General features: G+C 33.6%; 2 protein-coding genes and 1 pseudogene across 3 annotated transcripts; 1 reads left to right on the top strand and 2 right to left on the bottom strand.

Annotated features, from left to right (window-relative positions):
- Positions 1–3,977: 3,977 nt before the first annotated feature.
- On the top strand, positions 3,978–6,084 carry LOC120155331 (protein IQ-DOMAIN 1-like). Its single transcript, XM_039166882.1, has 5 exons — positions 3,978–4,259; positions 4,330–4,623; positions 4,724–4,972; positions 5,062–5,199; positions 5,274–6,084. The coding sequence occupies exons 1-5, from the start codon at positions 4,134–4,136 to the stop codon at positions 6,018–6,020; spliced, it is 1,554 nt and encodes a 517-aa protein (XP_039022813.1). The 5' UTR covers positions 3,978–4,133; the 3' UTR covers positions 6,021–6,084.
- A 771-nt stretch (positions 6,085–6,855) lies between these two features.
- On the bottom strand, positions 6,856–8,827 carry LOC120155251 (growth-regulating factor 8-like). 2 transcript variants are annotated; one of them, XM_039166825.1, is made up of 4 exons: positions 8,238–8,827; positions 7,961–8,116; positions 7,553–7,874; positions 6,856–7,457 (listed from the first exon to the last, which is right to left on the bottom strand). In XM_039166825.1, the coding sequence occupies exons 1-4, from the start codon at positions 8,560–8,562 to the stop codon at positions 6,875–6,877; spliced, it is 1,386 nt and encodes a 461-aa protein (XP_039022756.1). In that variant the 5' UTR covers positions 8,563–8,827; the 3' UTR covers positions 6,856–6,874. The 2 variants fall into 2 exon arrangements, with proteins under 2 accessions (XP_039022756.1, XP_039022757.1); XM_039166826.1 differs by having other exon boundaries at positions 7,961–8,113.
- Positions 8,828–15,305: 6,478 nt separating this feature from the next.
- On the bottom strand, positions 15,306–16,207 carry LOC120155260 (annotated as a pseudogene).
- Between the last annotated feature and the right edge of the window lie 4,293 nt (positions 16,208–20,500).

The following is a 20,500-nucleotide window of genomic DNA, read 5'->3' as shown; positions in this document are numbered from 1 at the left end:
CTTCCTCTTCTTAGAACCTACGCGTGAAACAATCACACGCTAAGTCTACGACTTAATAAGGCATATAAAACATATAATAAAAATCATAAAACATTTCATAAAGAAATACACTTAACACCATATACTTCATGTAATACAGTTCATATAACTAAAACATATATGCTTTCATATAACCAATACATGAATCCTGTAATTTATTCCATATAATAAATCACATATGCATATCACCTTCAGTATATTTGTTTAATCTCTTTATTAGCCCATGTACACCAGTGAGAACTTAAGGTATGTGAGTACATTGAGGTTGTGCACTATTATGCTATCACCACAACTCGTATAATTGTCCCGAAGGACCAGTCCATAGGTTCCGAAGAACCTAGGTAATCAGTCCATATGTTCCGAAGAACATAGGTAAACATTTCATATGTCCCGAAGAACATAGGTAAACATCCCATATGTCCCGAAGAACATAGGTAAATAGTCCATATGTCCCGAAGAACATAGGTAAACAGTTCATATGTCCCGAAGAACATAGGTAAACCCTCGACCCTTGGCATGCCAACTATACCCCTAGCTCTCATATCACATAACATGGGCATTATCATTTATAACAGTTCATATTACTTATTCATATACTTTCTCTTATAAACACATATATTTTCTTTTCAGTCACGTATCATATGTACGTGTAATCATTGATCTCATAATCACATGTTCCTTCTCTTCTGTCACATACCACATGTATATGTAAACATATATCTAATATCATATAACACGTATCATAAATACATGTATTCACATAGATCATTTCATATGGCTTTTATCATTTCTCATTTGTTCATGTAACCTTGCATGTCATATCAAGTAACATATATCATATGTTGCATTTTCACGTAAGCATGTAAATCATGTAACATATAATAACATACATCCATTTCTATGTATTAATACACACATAGTAATCACATAACATTTTATAAGTTACTTTTTACCATAATAACTCTATCATTGGCTCATCGCAAGCCAATGTTTGATCAATCACATAAGTACAATTTAAATTGCACCCACCTTAGCCTTGCTTGCTTTGATTCAATCCTAACTCTTCGATTGTTCCGTAACTCGTTTAGGCTCGATATCTACATAAATATAATTTCCGAGATGATTATCAAAAGCCTAAACCTTATAACTTGATGTTAATAACTCAAGCTAATTTAATAAACCAAATTTCAACTTTTCCTTTAGGAGTGTATCGATGCACTATGGGTGCATCGGTACACAAAATAACTTCGAAATATCCATGCATCGATCCACCATCATAGTATCATTTATGTTATCAGCATTCTGTTAATGTTACTGAACCGTGTTTAACAGAACTTATATTACGTTAATGAAAACTTTTATTTATTATATTGGATTTGATGTTGCTTGTTATGGATATAGAGTTTGATGTTATTGATGTCATGTTTGTTGGATAATGGAACATGTTGAAAAAACAGATTTGGGGTAATTAAACATAATTTTTAAATTGGTTAAATTCTATGTTATTTAGTGGCGTTTGTAAAAAAAATGCCTCAATATACCATACATTTAACGGCGTTTGTATCCTAAAAATACCGTTATATACCAGACCTTTAGCGGTTTGTATCCTAAAAATGCCGCTATATACCATACCTTTAGCGACGTTTATATCCTAAAAACACCGCTATATACTATACATTTAGCTGCGTTTGAATAAAAAAATGCCGTTAAATCTCAACACCTATTGTGGCGTTTGTGGGAAAAACGTCGCTAAATATCAAAACCTATTGTGACGTTTGTCTCGATACCTATTGCGGTGTTTGTTCAACAAACGCCGCTATATATCGTTACCTATTACGGCGTTTTTCGTTAACAAACGACACAAACTTTAGCAGCGCTTTTTACGGCGTTTGTCATAACGCCGCATGTGTTTTTGCGGCGCTTAAAAACGCCGCAAAAAGCCAATTTTGCTGTAGTGAACAAATTCTTCAAAATTTCAAAGTATGAACCATAGCTCTGATATAACTTGTTAGAATTTGTAAGTGAAAAAAATAACCAAAGCGATATCAACATAAAATAAAACATGCACGAGATTTAACGTGATTTGACCTTGTGTACCTCCACTGGCGAGATAAACATAACTCCATTATAGATGTAGAGAATACGAAGAGTACAAGTACATGATATCACATGTATCCTAAAATCCGTTATAGATACCGAAAGTATTTCATTTCTCCAAAATAATTCTCTCATACATTAGGTTAAGATATTATCTCTATTTAGAGTCAAATATTTTATCACTAAGAATTCTTATTCTAATAAAATAATTACAATAAAATCCAACTTAATTATCAATTATAATTTGACATTATTGCACGCGATGAGCATGGGTCATGTTTGTCTGTATTTGTCATGGTCTTCGCCTGGCTCAGGAATTCGACTCTCCTCATATCGAAGTTAAGAACAAATCGAAAAATATTGTTCGCCAGCAGACAGATTCGCATTCAGACCTTTCGATGCTGAGTTTCTATCTTCTTAAACCTCAAGGATTATTGACATCCCATCCGCACATATACGTCCATTTTATCCGGCACTCTACTAATGGTGCGGGGCATGTTCTTGTCCATTATGTCTCCACAATGTCTACTTCTTTGTCTTTTATTTTATAATTTTTTGATAGTATTCGTGACATTGTGATTTCAAATGCCATTTCTAGTCGATGATTATACGTATTACTCTAAAAAAGAGTGAATGGTCCGAGTATTATCTTACCAATTTAATTTATAATTTGTATTCAATCTTAAACGACTACAGTAGATTTAATTTTCATAATTAATAAAATTTTATAGAATTTATATTAGTTAAACTAAAACTATATAAAAAATGAAAATCCCTGCGTAGCGGGTGAGGTACTGCTAGTTTGATTAATTTTATCGTTTTGGTTATATTATCACTTTGATAGATATTATCGTTCACACAATTTACTATTTATTACTTAACCGTCTAATGATATAATTACATACAAAACTAAAATTTAATACTACAATCGTATTAAGTTATGATTTAAAGATGAATTCAACACCAAATTTAAAATTTTACAACATCTTATATACTTGATCTAATTTTATAGCATGGAAAATGGTCAACAGTGTCATTTAAACCATTACTTAAAATAGAATATAAATTTTGAAGGATTTAATGCATGTAAATGAGTGCTGCCTGCGATTCCCGGAGAGACGATTCAGAAGCTAGTTGAGGAAACCATGTGACAATAATTGTGATTCAACTCAAGTACATTTAAAGGAAATCACAGAGCAAAGATGTGGGGGGACTTGAGAGCTGAGACTACACCCAAAGACAAGAGCAGCAAACTGCAGCAACACCAGCCTTTAATCACGCACTGGCCCCCTGCCTTCATGCACCGCGACTTTCTGTAAAAAAATCTAATGAAAATTGTGTTGGTGATAGTGTTAGAATTTTTCATTTGTCCTTGTGTTTTACAGACAAGAAACGATTTGGGAAACTATATACAATGCAGTAGAATCCAAGTTTGACCAGTCCGCCATGGAAATGGAGCCAAGTAGCCAACTCATCCAAGGGTGATTCCCTTTGGCTTTTGTTCAAGTTGGTGGTACGTTTGGTGGTCTTCGAGGAATCGTTAATGTCGATAATACAACAACAACAAAAGAAAAACTAATCCCTCTAGTGAATCACTGCTCCTGCTGCTGCCGATAAACACGTGAAGCCAATGGGGTTTGTTCAGTTGTTTTAAAAGACCCATCAATCGAAAAGGCCTAGCAATTTTCAAGGGACTTTGGATTCTTATGCAAAAAAACTGAACAGTAAACACTCTAGTCTCTCCTTTCTCATGTTATCTTCTATCATATAATATGGTAGTGTTTTTACTGGTTTTTCGTGACAAAGTATCTGACACTCTCCCCATTTGTTTTAGTTCCCCATGCCACTAGAAAACACCTACCGCTTAGCAGATATATTGGAGCTCGTACCGCCTGTTAGATTCTGCAACAAATGAACATCATCTGCTCTTCTCTATCTCTTTCTCTCCTTTACAAATATATTCATGGTTTCTGAAGGAATCAACCATCTACCTGACCATGGGAAAGAACACCGCTACCTCGTGGTTGTCGATGGTGAAAAAGGCTTTCAGGTCTCCGGCTAAAGATAATGAGAAAATGAGTAGCAGAAGACGTGAAGAATGTGGGCAGGAAGAGGAAGAAAAGGTAGTTGCTTGTTATTTAACTGCATCTGTATATACTTGTTTTCGAGTAATTAATCAATTTGGTGGTGCAGAAGAGGGAGAAAAGGAGATGGCTCTTTAGAAGACCTAGTAATATTAATCATGTTCAACAATGTGGAGCAAAGACACCGACAGAAGCTTCTGCAGAGAGCACAGTACCTGTGAATGCGTCATTGGACTTTGCAGAGACACGTCATGCGATTGCCGTTGCAGCAGCTGAAGCTGCAGTGGCAACAGCTCAAGCGGCGGTTGAGATCGTTAGGCTTAGTTCTAGACCTTCAAATTATGCCAACGTTAGAGAACACTATGCCGCTGTTGTCATTCAAACAGCATTCAGAGGTTACCTAGTAAGTGAAGTTACTTAAACTATTAAAACATTCTGCTGCAAGCCTGCAACTGTCTGGTCTGTATCTAAGTAATCTATGTTTTTCATGGTTTTTTGTGAAGGCAAGGAGAGCATTGCGTGCACTGAAGGGGCTAGTGAAGCTTCAAGCTTTAGTGAGAGGACACAACGTCAGAAGGCAAACAAAGTTGGCACTAAAATGCATGCAATCTTTGGTTAGAGTACAAGATAGAGTGCTCGATCAACAACGTGCAAGGCTTTCACATGAAGGGTACAGAAAGTCTATGTTTGATGAAACCAATGCGTTGTGGGAGTCTAGATATCTTCAAGATATTCGTAGGCGGAAGTCCATGGTAAGTAAGCCATAATCAACTTTTTCCTTCTTTTAAAAACTGCATTTATCTTTTTTCATTTCAAGTACATGGTTGGTTTTATGCCACAGTCCCGAGATATGAGCTGTACAACAGATGAGTGGGAAGACATGCCACAGACAAGTGAAGAGATCGAAGTATTGTTGCAGAACAGGAGGGAAGCTGCATTGAAACGTGAGAAGGCACTTGCTTATGCTTTCTCTAACCAGGTAACCAGTGCATGAGTGTAGTTGTATTGGAACCAGTGCATGGATTTAACTAATAATAATCTTAAACATATAAGATATGGAGATCGAGAAGGAACCCATCCGGCGAAGATGAAAAGGAGGTTGAAGAAAGAACGAAATGGCTTGATCGGTGGATGGCTACAAAGCAATGGGAGAGCAACAACAGGGCATCAACCGATAAAAGAGACTCTATAAAGACTGTAGAAATAGATAGTTATAAGCTCCAATCCTACTCTTCTCAACATCATAGACAATTTTCCACTTCACACTCGGTCGTTCCCCAAATGGAAAGAGAACCCCACGGTTTCTGTCTCAATCAATTTCCACCGACACCACCCCCTTGCAAGACAAAGCCTTTGCAAGTACGTTCATCCAGCCCTCGGTGCTTGAAAGAAGAGAAATGCTACAGCTCAGCAGCAAACACCCCTAGTTTGGCTTCCACATATTGCACAACAAATGGAATATATCGGTATGGAAACGCAGCTGCCACCACGGTGCCGAATTATATGGCTGCCACGGAGTCTGCAAAGGCTAAGGTGCGATCCCAGAGTACACCAAGGCAAAGGCCATCGACACCAGAGAGGGAACGAGGTGGTTCTTTAGCTAAGAAGAGACTCTCATATCCAGCTCCTGAAAACCATGTTGGCAGTAGCTTTAGCCAGAACTTGAGAAGCCCTAGCTTCAAGAGTGCATTTGAGGGTCACTACGGGATGGAGAAAGAATCACTATACTGTTCCTATACAGAAAGTTTTGGGGGTGAAGTTTCTCCATGTTCAACTACCGATCTAAGGTGGTTGAAATGAGACATGATTATTGTCTACGTCTTCATTCTTTGCACGTTGTTCGACTGATTTGAAATTAAAATGCATTATTTGTGCTTAGAAAAGGTGGTGTAATCTTATGGTATTTCAAAGATTTTGTGGTCTCAGATGCCATTGGTGCCCAATAGTTCTATGCCCTTTTCTATTCCCAATACCTAATCATAGTATAGCATGTGAGTAAATTAAACAGTTTCAGTCAAAGTATCAGAAGGAAACTCACATCATTAACACTATTAACAACTAACAAGTAAATAAAAGTTTCTCCTTTCATTTGTGACTTGAATGATGGAAATTTTATCTTTTTATTCTTTCTGAGAAAGAGTTTAAATGAAGAAAACTTCCATTCTGACACCCATGACATAGGAAAACATTTATGGATGCAGGATGCTAATTAATAGACTCCTTGCTCATTGAGAGTACTGTACTTTCTAAATGTGATAAAAAAGACAAGTGATAGACTGCTAACATGTTCCTTCTGCAAGCTTCTGATGATGATAAATGATAGCATCATTGATTTTAAATGGAAATTGAACATATCTATTCATATTTCTACACTGCAAATTCAAAATCACTGATGTTAATGAGCTATATGGGATGTAAAAGCATGGAGGCCAAAGCAAATCATACACCTCTTTTTTTCCAAAACGAAAAAGAAACAGGTTATTCAGCCATTCACAAATCATCGCATTCCATAAGCTTTTGGGCTTAACAGCGACATTGTTTTTTCCATTTAAGAAAACCCTTTGTCCAATATTAGCAAAGTTCTTACATTATCAAAGTTAATAAAGTTGAAGACCAAAGTTAACTAGCTGCTGCAACTAGCCGTGGTGGACGTCTCATGTGCTCTTGCTGCAGCTACTTGTACTTGTGGTCTGACTAGTTGCAATGCCAAGACACAGTGCTTCAGCCAGTGGTCCACCAGGCGACGACCCCATCCATGAAATGTTATCCGCCATTTGGGGTGGTGGTCTCAAAGCCCTCACATTTTCTGTTGCTAAGCCCATGAAACCGAACCCGCCCATCTCATGACTGTTCTCATCGTCTTCCTCTTGATTGTTTTCGATCCCAGCTGACATTGACAGTGTGAGAGATGAGAGTGGTAGCTTCTCATTTGAATAAACACGGCATTTGCTCCCTATTCCATCCATTTGAACAACCTCTCTGTCCTCTGTTGACCATGCATCGATGAAGGCCCTCGTTTCTTGTGAATGTGCTTGGTTGATATTCAAGGCTCCTCCCAAAGAGGCCAAACCGGGGTTAAACTGCTCGTTTAGATGTTGAGCTTGCAAATTGAGCTGATGATGTTCACTTGCATTTCCCCCATAATTTGTCCCTTGTGCCTTGAAATGCTGCCACTCGGTGTTAGAATTGTTGGCAAAAGGAACGGCGGTCTCCCCTTTCACGAACCACTCCAAGCACCTTCACGGGACAACCATTAACAGTAACTCGCGTAAGACAACAAATCCACATCATGCATTTATATACTAACATGGACAAAATTATATCAGACCCACCTGGATTGATCAAATGAAGATGTGAATAAACGAGCATCGTTGTGGCTTGTAAAATGTGGGGTTTGATGAGGCTGCTTGGTGCCATCAGATGCCATGTTGTTAAGTGTTTGTGACTTGGGATCATTGTTGGATGAGTGGTTTGGCAATTCCACAGGCTTTCTTGAACGGGGACGGCTCTTATGAGAGTGACGCTCGCAGTACTTTTGGTCAGGAGCCACGTCTCTCGAGCACCTCCATTTCTTCCCATCTGTTCTCCTGCACCTCCATGGCTCCGGGTCCGAGCTATTGCTCGAAAACCCCAATTCCAAAGACCCCTTCACCGCTACTATCAGCAACAAAAATTGCATGCCGACGATCCCTTATAATCAATGCAAGAAAAAGCTAACGAAAGAAGAAGAAAAAGATTACCATTTGAAGAGTTTCTAGTGATGGGTATAAGGAGTTCAGCAGGGATAGGGACAGATGCCATCATATACTTGAATATCATGGTCTGCCTTTCCAGCTCTTGCCACTGAGCAGCTGTGAAAGGAACTATAGCATTCACAGGCGCTGCCATTTCTCCTACTTTCATTAAATTTTGAGCACCATGCATTAATCTAAAAGAGTCTTTTAATCACTTCATAAAACAAAATTAGAAGAATAATGGATGAAGGGAAAAAAAGAGCTTTTCTTTTTCTTCTTTTACCGGAAAAATTATGAGCAAAAGAAGGGTCAGCGGAAAAGGAGTGATGGTGCAGAGACTTTAACACAACTGCAGCAGCAGAAGCAGCACCTACAACATCGTATATATCGCCCCTGCATGGTTCCTGATTGCTTGTGTTGCAAACAATGGGCCCACCACCACTAGCTCCTCCATCAAATCCATCAACATAACAAGAAGATGATGACGACGATGATGAATGCTGGTCGTGATTATGAAGAGCCATTGGCATTTTCATTACCATGAAGCTCTGATCTGATCTTCCCGACCCTTCATCTTTACCCACAAAAGCATTATTCGTTGTATCCATGTCTTCAAAATGCCACCTTTCCCATTAAAAAAGAAACAGAGCAAGACAAGACAACCTTAAACCCGAACTACTTTCACTCTTTTTCGCAAAATAAAAAAGAGAGAGAAAACAAAGCTCTTACCCGACACTGTAAATCAATCCCCTTTGTTTCTCTCCACACATCTCAAGCCAAACCAGTGGCGTTTGTTGCTAATATATAAAAGAGAAGTTGACAGATATTATGATGTAGCGGTGCCGCTATTTTCAGCCATGCGTTTCGCTTTGCTTCTTTTCTTCCAACATTCGAACCCCTTATGGATTACAGACAAAACGCAGACACATCCCCTCAAACGTTAGCCATTGTTTAACGGTGTCTTAAAATCCTTCAAGACACTGTAATAGATTTAAACTGCGATTGTATCCGTGTTTTCACCTATATTGTTTATGTTTTTCGCAAATTACATATATAATAAATGTTATTATGTGTATTGTAATCTTACATTTATAATTTGAGTTGTTACCATTATCATTATATAATGATCATTATTCCGATAATGTACCGATATTTATATCCTAACAACACAAGTGTTGGAAGCTTCAGGTACAAAACAGCCATGCTTGATTGAAACTGAGAATGGACGTTTGGCCTTTCGATTTTACTTTTTCTGACTGGTTTTTAATTTGCTTAGTTGACTGTGCAAGCCGTCAAAGTTAACGGCGTTAAACTTTTTTGTGTGTGGCTGTGAGCGCATCGGGAGACGTGAAAGGCAGGATTGTGGGGTCCAGTTGGGTTTCGAGTGAGCGTGTGGGGGGACCAGACCCGATTGATGTGATGCCGTAACTAATTTGTGCTATATTTATAATTTTTCAAGAAATCATTCATTTAATTTGGACCGAGGATTTTAGCTTGGTTTAGTGTAATTATAGCCATAACTTTTAATTCTTGAGAAGCATGCTAATTAGGCTCATTCTGCAATTATTGAGAATGGGTTTATTTCGGAAAATGTTAACTACTATCATTACATAGAGGATAATATCATATTTGACACAAATATTTTGATTAGGATTTGATATTCGTTTTGAATTTAAGTGTTTTTGACTTAATTTGATATTATATGTTCAATTTTTTTAGAAGTATAATGATATTATTAGTTTTTAATGTTTATATAAGTAGTTATTTTTACTCATTTTTTCTTTTTATAAAGTATTTTAGCTCGTATTGTTTCAATTGTTGATCAAAACAATTTACGTTTGATGAAAATCGTCACTTGATTAATAGTTAACGTAATTTGTTGACATGTTATTTTCACATATACTTAATAAAACACATTTCATATCATTATTTTAAATGACGTAACACATGTCATATCATCCCTTTAAATGATGCGACATATAATATGTAATTAATTATATTTAAAAATATCAAATCAATAATATATATTGTCTATTAGTCAACTAACGTTGAGATTAAAATACTAAAAAAATATACATCGAAATAATCATTTTTATAAATATTGAGGGCTAATTTTGTTATTTTTATTTAGATTTAGATCATATCATTTAAAAAAAAGACAAAATCATAGTTGTTGAATGATAAGATCGAGTCAAATTTATGATGCAAAATAATCTACCCATGGGCAGAAAATCATGAGACCAAGGGAGTCTTGCACCGCTAATTATTTTTTAAGTATTAATTAATATTAAAAAAATATACTTCTAAAAATAAATAAAGGAAAACTTATCAGGACCCCTCAATTAAAAAATTATATTTATGAAAAATAAAAAAACACTTCAACCTCATTTTAATAAATTCCTAATTTCACCCTGTATCTATTCGATTTGAGAATAATAATATAATTTATTTTTTTGTATATTTAGAGATAATATTTTTTTATCTATATTTTTTGAATTAGGCCTATGTTTTGCATAATAAAATTAGAATTATAGATACGTTTCTAGTTAAATTGAAGACATATTTTTATTTTAAAAATCAGGTCTTGTGAAATTTTCTTAAACCCCTCGGACTAAATAACATATAAAAAATATTATATTCAGATCAAATTTAAAATAAAAATTTAATCCAACCCAATTTATAATCATTCTTAATTTAAATCGAGAGTTTAAGTTATAAGATTAATAAGTAATATAAGAGTATAAATGTATAAACCAAAAATTTAAAAATACAAATTGAAAAACTAAATATGATATATATATTACGGTCTGTGGAAATCTATTTATTTTTATTTATTTTGTGAAATTTCAGTGCCTTAATAGATTTTAACCTATGTGATAAATGACTGTTCGATGATCGAGGAATGGGGTCTATGCCATTGCCATGGCTCGTCCTTTCATTATTCTCAGTTGTCTCAATTGTTTCTCTTTAATCGATTTTACAATTTTTTTTTAATTTCTAAACTACTGTATTTATTATTAATCGATTTTAAACATTACATGATGTAATTTACATCAATGAATTTGTAAAATTATTATAAAAATATAATATTTACTTCGAGCTGAATTCGTATCGTATCGTATCTTTAATATTTCTTTTAGTTCTACATATCTATAATTTCCTTTTTACTCTTAAGTTGTATTTTCTTTTTTCTTTATGTAAAAAAAATGCTTTTAAGTGTTCGTACACTTAAATCTTGATTATTAGTATTTCTGGGTAAATCGTGATTAGTAGTTGAATTATTAGTTTTTTAAGTCGCCGTACACTCTACTTTCCTTATTTGGTTCCATATTTGATGATAACACTTGGATTTGTTAGCACCATTCTCATCTTTCATCATGTTTTAGCACTTCATCAAAAATGGGTTTTTATATTGATATCTTCGCTTACCGAATCCCCATGGTTTTCAGAACCGGACAGGTTAGTGAACCGGTCATATTATCGGTTCACTGGTTCAACCGGTCGAATTGATCCGACCGATCGGAAGAACCAGACGACGTCATAATTATTTAAAAAATTAAATAAAAAATACCAAAAATATTTAATAAAAAATAATTTTTTATATCACAAGTCATATTAAAAGCAAGTCATAACATATATAAATTAAAAATCATAAAATCAAGTGAAACAAAATGATTCAAATTAACTACAACATAATATTTAAGGTAAAACATATTAAATAATAAATATAATTATATAACTATAATTAAAAAATAAATTTGGGGTTAAAAAATCATAACAAAATGATATTGTTTGGTTTAATTTTTTTTAAAAACAATCTCACATGGCTAAGAAACATAGAAGAGCATCCCAAAAGCCTAAAGAGTAAAAATATGATAACAAAACAATCTCACATTGCTAAGAAACATAGAAGCGCATTACAACTAACTTCTATAAATAATAGAGGTAGTTTGACATTCAAAATCATGGAACCTTTTGGTGAGCATTGAGTGAACTATTCTTTCACTTCAATCAAGCTCGAATTTTAGGCTTCAATCGAGCTTCTATTTTTTTTTTTTGAGTTCAAACCTTTTTGAGTTCAAGTTTCAATATTATATTTCGAGTTTGAGTTGAACTTGATAATTTTTAGCTTGTGAGTTTGAGTTGAGTTGAGCTTACTTTTAAAGTTTTCAAGTTCGAGTCGAGCTCAGCAATACTCGAGTTCGACTTGGCTCGTTTAACAAACGACGTTGTTTGGTTTAATTTAAAAAAAATCCTGGTTTTTTCCGGTTTTCAGTCGGTTCAGTTCAAACGGTTCAGCGGTTCTGGCCGATTCACTAATAGCGGTTCAACTGATTTAGATTGAACCGGACTATGTAACGGTTCCCGGTTGAACCGATCGGTCCGGTCCAGTTTTCAAAACAGAGCGAAGCCCTTAAAATCTCACTTCTTCCGAGCAAAGAACTCCAAATAGACAAGACTTAGGGGTTGTTTGTTTACTTCAGAATGATTAAGCGCTGAATGATTCAAATGTTGAATGATTCAGAGGCTCTGTATGAATTAACTCTGAAAGTGACATGTTGTTTGATAATTGCTCTGAATCATTCAGAATGTACTTTTGTGCTGAATCATTCAACACTGTTTTGCTGAATCAGTCAGCACTGAATCATTCAGATGTGCGAAACAAACGCGCTGAATGCTAAACGGTTCAACATTCAGTGCTGAATGATTACATTAAGAGACAAACAAACATCCCCTTAGACAAAACCTTTAATAAGTCCACGTGACTTCTCAGGACGAAATCTAATGTTTGACTGTCATATATTTATAGTCTGATACTTTGATCAATCTACAAATAATCATTATGATATTACGATTGACTCACACTAAAAGTTGCTATAAATATCCCAATCAAGACTATAAAAAGGGATCAACTATTCATTATCACGATTGACCTTTTTCTTCCACATTACGATCTATCCTCTTTTTCTTTTAAATATATATTGAAGGTCATTTTCTCATGACCACACCTCTTCATCCAAATCAAAATGAATTGCTTACCGTTGACGAGATTCTTTTGTCATTAATAGAAATGCAATTGAGTAATCCATCCGTACGTCGTTATGCCATGCTCTTTGTGGGAACTTCTTCACTCGTCCACTACTGGATGGAAAAAAGATCCTGGTGGTGGACTATTGTGACAGGGTGAATTTGAAAGCCCGACAGAATAGTGTGGACTCCAGACGATAAAAGGATGTTTCGGGTGAAAAAGTTGTCTTCACTTGTGAACCAAAATGTGTGTGACGATGTTGAGATGAACTTCAAAATTATATGGACATTGAGAATTCTTCCCAAGGTTCACACTTTCATTTGGCTGCGTTTATCGGAAAGACTTCCCGACTAGGGTTTTTCCAATTCAGTTCAATCTACGTTTATGCCCTTGGTGTCAGGAAGAAATGGAGGATCCTCATCATTTTTTTATCTGTATAATATGATCATTTGTTTGCAGGTCCGTTTGGTTCTTCACTTCCAATTATAGCTGAAATTTCGGCTACAAATCTGCACCTTGAACTCTGTTCTGACTGAGAAAGTTCGTGATAAGGGATTGATGATTGAGTCAGACCCAGTCACCGTTGGGTCTTGGTGTAGGAACTCCACTGGTAGACATGTAGCTTGATATTTCGATTATCTCGCGTTCTTATTTTCTTAGCATACTGCCTAAAATGTAATTGTATTATCACATTAAATTTTTATTTTAGATTCAAATAAAATATTAAATCGTTAAATTACTAACAACATGATAACATAGTAATTTAGCACCAACATATATTGACGTAAAAGTCAATTTATCATCAAAGATTCAAGTTATAGTTTTTTTTTCTATCCAATTTTAATCCCAGTTGAAAACTGTTATTATTTTACGTGTTTTAGGACATCCTAAATACTGATGAATTCATTTTATTGTTCTCTGTCATTTTATCTGTTTAGATTTTCTCAAAAAAAATCTTTAAAACTCACGAACAACATACCTTAAAATTAACCTTACTAGATGGCTATAAGAAAAGATTGAAGCATTAGAACATTGAATTTATAGATGGATCTTTATCAATTTTAAATTGGTTTTGTGAAAAAATTAATCCTAGGAAAAAGAAGAGGAGTAAAATTCAAACTATTTGATATTGATCTTGTGGCAAATGATACTCAATAACAAACAACGAAAGTAAGATTTTACGATTTTCTACACAAACCAATTTGATATAAAACTAAAATTTACTGTCTAAAGTTGAAGTATTTTAAAATTCACAGTCAAAATTGATGCAAAAATTAAATTTCATGGGAAAGTAACTAAAGTTTACTACCTTTAACAATTTAATGACTTAAATGTCATAATTGGATCTAGAACTAATATTTAACACAAATTGAAAACATTTAAAATTTAGTGATAAAAATTATACATAATTTGGAGTTTCATGTAATTTACCTTATTTTGCATAGAATTCCACGAACGAGGACAAAAATGTGCACAAGACTTAAGAGATTGTTCATATAACAAACACCCTATTCAAAATTTACTTCATACATCGTCCTCGCTATATCTAAGAACTCGAAGAGTGACTTGTGAATTAGCTTCCCTTGAATTGAAATCCCAGTTTTAATGCACATGTGATCACCGTCAAATCATTAATGAAATATCCCTTCCTCAACCCAAGGTTTCCCGAGAAAATGTTCCATTACTTTTATCAATGTTAAGGTTTGCAATAAAGTTTATCATGTGACTAAGATACGACAAACTTAATATACGATTGTCTTAATATATGACTAAGAAAATACGTTAATGAAAATGTTAATATTTTTTTAATATTTTCGATAAAATACTACTTAAAACATTATTTTTTCTACCTGAAATATAAATATTGGCCGCTACCTAAAATATTTAAAATTTTTAGTAGAGCGTTACCTAAAATATTATTTTTCTACCGAAAATATTAATATTAAATGATACCTAAAATATTATTATTTTTAATCAAAAATTAGATAGTAAAATTAATATTTTTGATAAAAAATAATATTTTAAATATAACTTTACTGAAAATATTAAAAAACATTAAGATTACCGTACGGAACTTCTTTATCATGTGCGGATGTCTACAGTCAACTTTAAAATTTTGAGCTTTTGGCTGTTTCTTTACATTGAATTTTTACTCTGATCAGTTCCACACCGACACTTTCCAGTCAAATTCATGTACATTCTGACACCATTAGAGTAAATTACAAAAACCGAAGCATGTAGCTTTCTACAACAGAATCTTGCAGAAAGAATGCAACGAGAAATCAAAAGTAAAAAAGAAAATTAAGCCAGAAAATTACTTGGAGATCATCATGTAGAGTATCTTCAACTCATGATGTTACAATTTGATGGAATGGGGCTCTTCCGCTTCAGTAGAATCCTCAGCTGAGCCTTCTGGCACTCTAACTTGGAACCCCAATTCCTGCTTCTTGATCCATTAATCGTCTGAACTCCTCTTGGAAATTCAACGAACCCTTTTATCCCTCTCTTTATGTGAGGATTCTCAGTTTCTCGGGATGCTTTTCGCTGAATCGCCATTGATGAAGACATAGTTACACCAGTATTCCTGCTGGATGATGGTGGTTTATCTTCTTTATCAGCCGGTGGCGGCGGGGCCCGTTTAGTTTCCTCCAATGCTAATAACTTTTCCTCGAAGAGAATCTTGGCCTCCGCCATCTTTATTTGAACCCTCTCTTCCCTTATAACTTCAGCCATCCTTAGCATGTTTCTTTCTTCCTCGATATCCCTTTTCATTTTATCGATCTCAGCTTTATCCATTGAAATCTCTCGGGCAAGCTTATCACATACTATCTCCAATGCTTTTCTTACCATTCTTTGTTCGGCAAGCTCTTTAGCCAGTTTCTTGTTGACTGACTCTGCCTTTTTACGAGCTCTGCTTGCAAATCAATGATCTGGGCTCGAGCAATATCCAGTTCTGAATCCATAACTGATGTAAGATCACAGAAAGGGAAGTTGTTTTGATGATGGGGATGCTTGCTACTTAGCCATAGTTGTTGATGATGAGGACAATAAAAAGGGTTGTCATAAACTTTCCAGGTAGTGCAAGTGGAAGCCTCATTGCTTTGATTATTAGGGCTGCTGCTGCTGCTCATCATCATCATCATCTCCTCCATCTCTTCTCCTTTCAATCTCTATAGGTCAAGCTTGTTTTTGTTTTTGCTTTTCTCTCTCTTCTTCGGAATGGGGTATTTTCTTGTCAATAGAGCAATAAGGGTAGCCCCTTTGCTTTGAAGATCATGTGCATTGTAAAAGCAAGACACACACACGTGTGTGTATATATATATATGGGCTATATTCACTAACATAATCTGATTTTTTTTTTAATTTTATACGTATTTAGGATAGTTAGATAAATAAAAATAGATGATTTAAATTAATTTTTATCTTTTTTTAATGAATATCTTTTCTTTTTTACTATTAATCTCAAAAAATTATTTTTACGTATATAACAATTTTAAATTTATATAAAAAATTACATCATATAATTAAATAAAATCAATATATATATCATTTAATTAAAAACTAGTCCCTGGGGAGGTGGTTTTCATTGCCTTTATATCTTAATACCATCTGTCCACATCTATGGTTAGATGGCCAAATTTTCCAGTATGTACGCTGACTATTTATACACTGCATACGAGTGGAAAACAATACCCTACTCTTATCGATATAGACTCGTGTGAGACTGGACAGATTTTTTAACAAAGATTGGATAGGTTTTTAACCAGTAACTTTAACACACAATTAACTATTAATAGTTTTTTAATAAATTTAAATTTAATTTATTTAAAGAGAGAAAATAAAAATTTTAGAAGAAGATAAAAAAAATCCTCCTAATACATTTAGAACTCATATAAAAATTAAAAGTAAATAGTTTAACCAGCCCGTAAAATGTATTTGCGTTAATTACCAATAGTTTTTTTATTAAGTTAAAATTAATTATAAAATATTATCTGTTTTGAATACTTTTAATTATTAATAATAAATGTTTAATTATTTTTATAGTCGTTAATGTTTAAACTTATAATATCTAAAATTAATAATAATTTTTTAACTACTGAGATAAATTAATTCTTATAATCATCGATAGTTTTAAGTGAAGATGGAAGTGTGAAATTATATACTTTTAATAGAAAATGCGGTGTGATGAATATGTTTGGACCACCACCCATTATTGTTCTACTTGTCACCGAGGTAGGGCCGCTCTGGCATGGAGATTTTACACCTCTGACATTTGCCATGTTGGTGGAATTAGTGAAATAATATTGAATTTTTTTTAGAAAAACGAAAATCATGTCAATTTATCTGAAGAAATAGAATAAATGTATAGAGAACGATTCTGATAAAGTCGTAGATAATTAAAGATAATTCTAATTAAAATTATCAATAATTAAGAACGGCATCAATAAATTTATATTATTTTAAAATAATTAATTTTATTAAATAAATAAAATTTTAATTTTTTACACAAATTAAAATAAATTAATCAGATTAATAAAAATAGAATCATGCAAAAAAAAAAAAGATAATTGAAAAACCTGATCAAACAATTCAAAGTTTTTGTTTTTGTTTTTGTTAATGTCATGTTTGATGATTAAGACACCAATAAAGTAACAAAGGATTATGGCTATCATGGAGTTAGAACAATGGTGTATTTATTTCTACAGGCTGCACGTGGATGTTAAAATCCACTGTCATAAACCTTAAGAACAGTTATATTTATTTGGACAAAAAACATAGGAAGAGCTCGTAGTTAATTTGTAAGCACCGACTTGAATTCAAAACCATTAAAACATCATCGGATACTTTAGTTCTGTTAAAGGGCGGCTCAAAAGATACGAAACTCGGCAGCTCAACAAACCTCCCATGTGCTATTTTTAAAAATTAAGATTATTTTTTAAGGTGTTATAATAATTGGTAATGATCAGTTTAATTAGGATTAAAGCAAAAGAAATTTGTCAGCATGTGCTTACACATGAGATCGAAACAGATGAATGAAAGAAACTAAGAATGCACGAGGCATGTGTATGGTCTCTGTCACATGTCACCCTTATTCCCAATGATTATAGATATTTTATCTATGAAGCATTAGATTCTGCATGATTTTGCATCATTTGTCTTTTCGATCATTACCAAACTCCAAATATATACTCATTTTATGAAGTTCTTGGGGGAACAATTAATGTAAGATAAAATAGTAGAAAAAGACATTAATGTTGAGTTAACTTTCCAGGTACGATAAGACCCAATTAATGTTTGCATAACATTGTCAATGTATTATCGTACTCACAAAGAAAAACCCAGTTTCATCCATGATTCCAGACGCCCCAGAAGCGTAGTTTATTCCCCTGGAAATCGCCTCAGCTTTAGTGTTTGGGGCCAAGTAAGGTGGGGGAAAGGCTCCGAGTGATAGACCTGATTCGTGAAAGTACAAATAGTAGCATGCTCGAAAAAAATTAACTTTCCAGGACAAGACAACCGAGAGAAGTGATGTACATTAATTTCATGTACTACATTCGCTTCTACCCACCATCTAGGGTTCACATTAATGGATTCTCAAGTTCTTAACGTTTTCTTTTCATATTTCAACAGTTTACCTACAATGTTGGCTATTGTTCTACCGTTTGTAAATCTTCCGGTCGGCTGCCCACCGGAAGGCTTGAAGTCAATGCCGTAAGGAGGGGAGTCGGCCTTGGCGAGGGTGAAAATATAATCATTGTTTGTTTCCGGCATCAACCAAAGAGTCCCCGAAGACGAAGGTGGTGAAATAAGGAGATAAGTATTAGAAGGGAGAAAGGGTTGAAAATAATATTTTCACTAGTTCCCATTCTGCATTGAAGCGCCATTGTTTCTTGGCAATGATTAAATAAAACCGACCCGGTTGTGTAATTGCAGATATTCTTACGTATGTAAAATTATTGGTTAATGGAGGAGTTGTGTTGGTATTGTCATTGTGGGGCAGCTAAGATTTTGAACTGGTCGTGTAGTAAGATTAGGTTGTGGTTCAAGGAAATGAAGTTTGAAACCTGGACTTGTTGAAGGGTTCAAAAGTAGGCAAAATGTACGCGCAAACAAACCCTTTTATGGTACCCTCCCCCTAGACCTCATGACAAGGTTTTTTTTTTTACCCTAATAAAAGTTTTAGATATTTTTATTTGATTTTATGGCTTTTTTTCTTTTATTTTTGGTAATAATTTTTTTTCATGTTTCTATTTTTAGGGTTGGATTTGATACTGTTCTCTAAATTATGTTTACTAATTTATTTTGTTGATCTACCTTTAGTGTTTATAATCATCATATGCTTGAGTTTTGATAAAGTCAATTATCAATGTGTTGTCGTCAACATATTTATTTGTATGTTAGTGTTGATGATATTTATATTTCATCATGAATAATGGTATTTATTTCTATATTTTATTTTTCTTATGTTGTTTGATTTAAATTTTTTATTATTTTCTTATTAAATCCTGTTTTTATTTTTAATGACTAAATTTATTATTTGATGATTTTAAAAATTATGACTTGTTAATGTTGAAACATTTTTTTTTCGGATGAGATTTTAAAAATCACACCATTTTTTAATCATTCTCTTTAGATTAAATTTAAATTAAAAGTGAATGTGATTAAAAAAAACCTCTCGTTTCAAAAAATTTAGAAATTCCTTTATGATAGAAGAATACGGTTCGAGGAGTTGCCACCAATCTTTAATTAGGGTGTGATTGGACACCAAAAAATGTTTTGTCATTTTAAATAAAATTAATTTTAATTAAAACAACAAATTGAAGTATGTGTTACCAAAAAATGAGTTCGGGAGTCGGTTACGCGTGGAGAAGGATTAGCACCCCCCACAACGCCCTAAATCAGTACCTAGTCGATTATTTAATGTCTTTGTAATGAAATTTACAAGTTCAATTTTAATTTGATTTATGATCCCAAAAAACAACATATGAATTTTACAATGTTCAAAAGTACACAAATAGATTAAATTAAAATTACCAAGCTATTAGAGAAAGATAAATAATATTCGATTATTTAAAAATATCGAGATCAGATCTTAGATGAGTTCTAACGACCTTTTCTCAACAAATTTAAATAGCCGAACATTGTTTTTCTTCCATTTCCCAAATTTCAAGGTGACAAATCAATTTTTTTAGGTGTCACTGATGTGATATACTTCTAATTTAAAATCGTTAAAAGCGGATATCTAATACTTTAAGACAACCCACTTAAAACAATTTTAAATTAAAAGAGTATTACCCTTAACTCAATTATGTAATTATGAGTCGGGTTATGCACGTGAGGGTATCATGCAGGTCGAGCGAAAAATACATGCAATTATATCAGTATTTTAACAATCAAATAAAATTCATATTACTTTACACATTAAATTAATTGATGAAATTAAAAGACGGAAACCCATTTGATAGAACGACTATTATTTACTATGAGATACACACATGATGCATACATATATATAT

Source organism: Hibiscus syriacus, unplaced genomic scaffold, assembly GCF_006381635.1.
Source record: "Hibiscus syriacus cultivar Baekdansim isolate YM2019G1 unplaced genomic scaffold, ASM638163v2 tig00111166_pilon, whole genome shotgun sequence".
In the NCBI taxonomy this organism is placed as follows: Eukaryota; Viridiplantae; Streptophyta; class Magnoliopsida; order Malvales; family Malvaceae; genus Hibiscus; species Hibiscus syriacus.
The sequence above is the reverse complement of the archived record's forward strand: the minus strand, read 5'-3'. Positions and strand labels throughout refer to the sequence as shown.

Excerpts from the sequence above, each read along its gene's own strand:
- LOC120155331 (XM_039166882.1), top strand. The coding sequence starts at position 4,134 with ATGGGAAAGAACACCGCTACCTCGTGGTTGTCGATGGTGAAAAAGGCT. Across the intron at positions 4,260-4,329 it reads GGCAGGAAGAGGAAGAAAAG|AAGAGGGAGAAAAGGAGATG; the intron begins GTAGTTGCTTGT and ends TTGGTGGTGCAG. Across the intron at positions 4,624-4,723 it reads CAGCATTCAGAGGTTACCTA|GCAAGGAGAGCATTGCGTGC; the intron begins GTAAGTGAAGTT and ends TTTTTTGTGAAG.
- LOC120155251 (XM_039166825.1), bottom strand. The coding sequence starts at position 8,562 with ATGGATACAACGAATAATGCTTTTGTGGGTAAAGATGAAGGGTCGGGA. Across the intron at positions 8,117-8,237 it reads TTTTGCTCATAATTTTTCCG|TAGGAGAAATGGCAGCGCCT; the intron begins GTAAAAGAAGAA and ends ATTTAATGAAAG. Across the intron at positions 7,875-7,960 it reads CACTAGAAACTCTTCAAATG|CGGTGAAGGGGTCTTTGGAA; the intron begins GTAATCTTTTTC and ends TGCTGATAGTAG.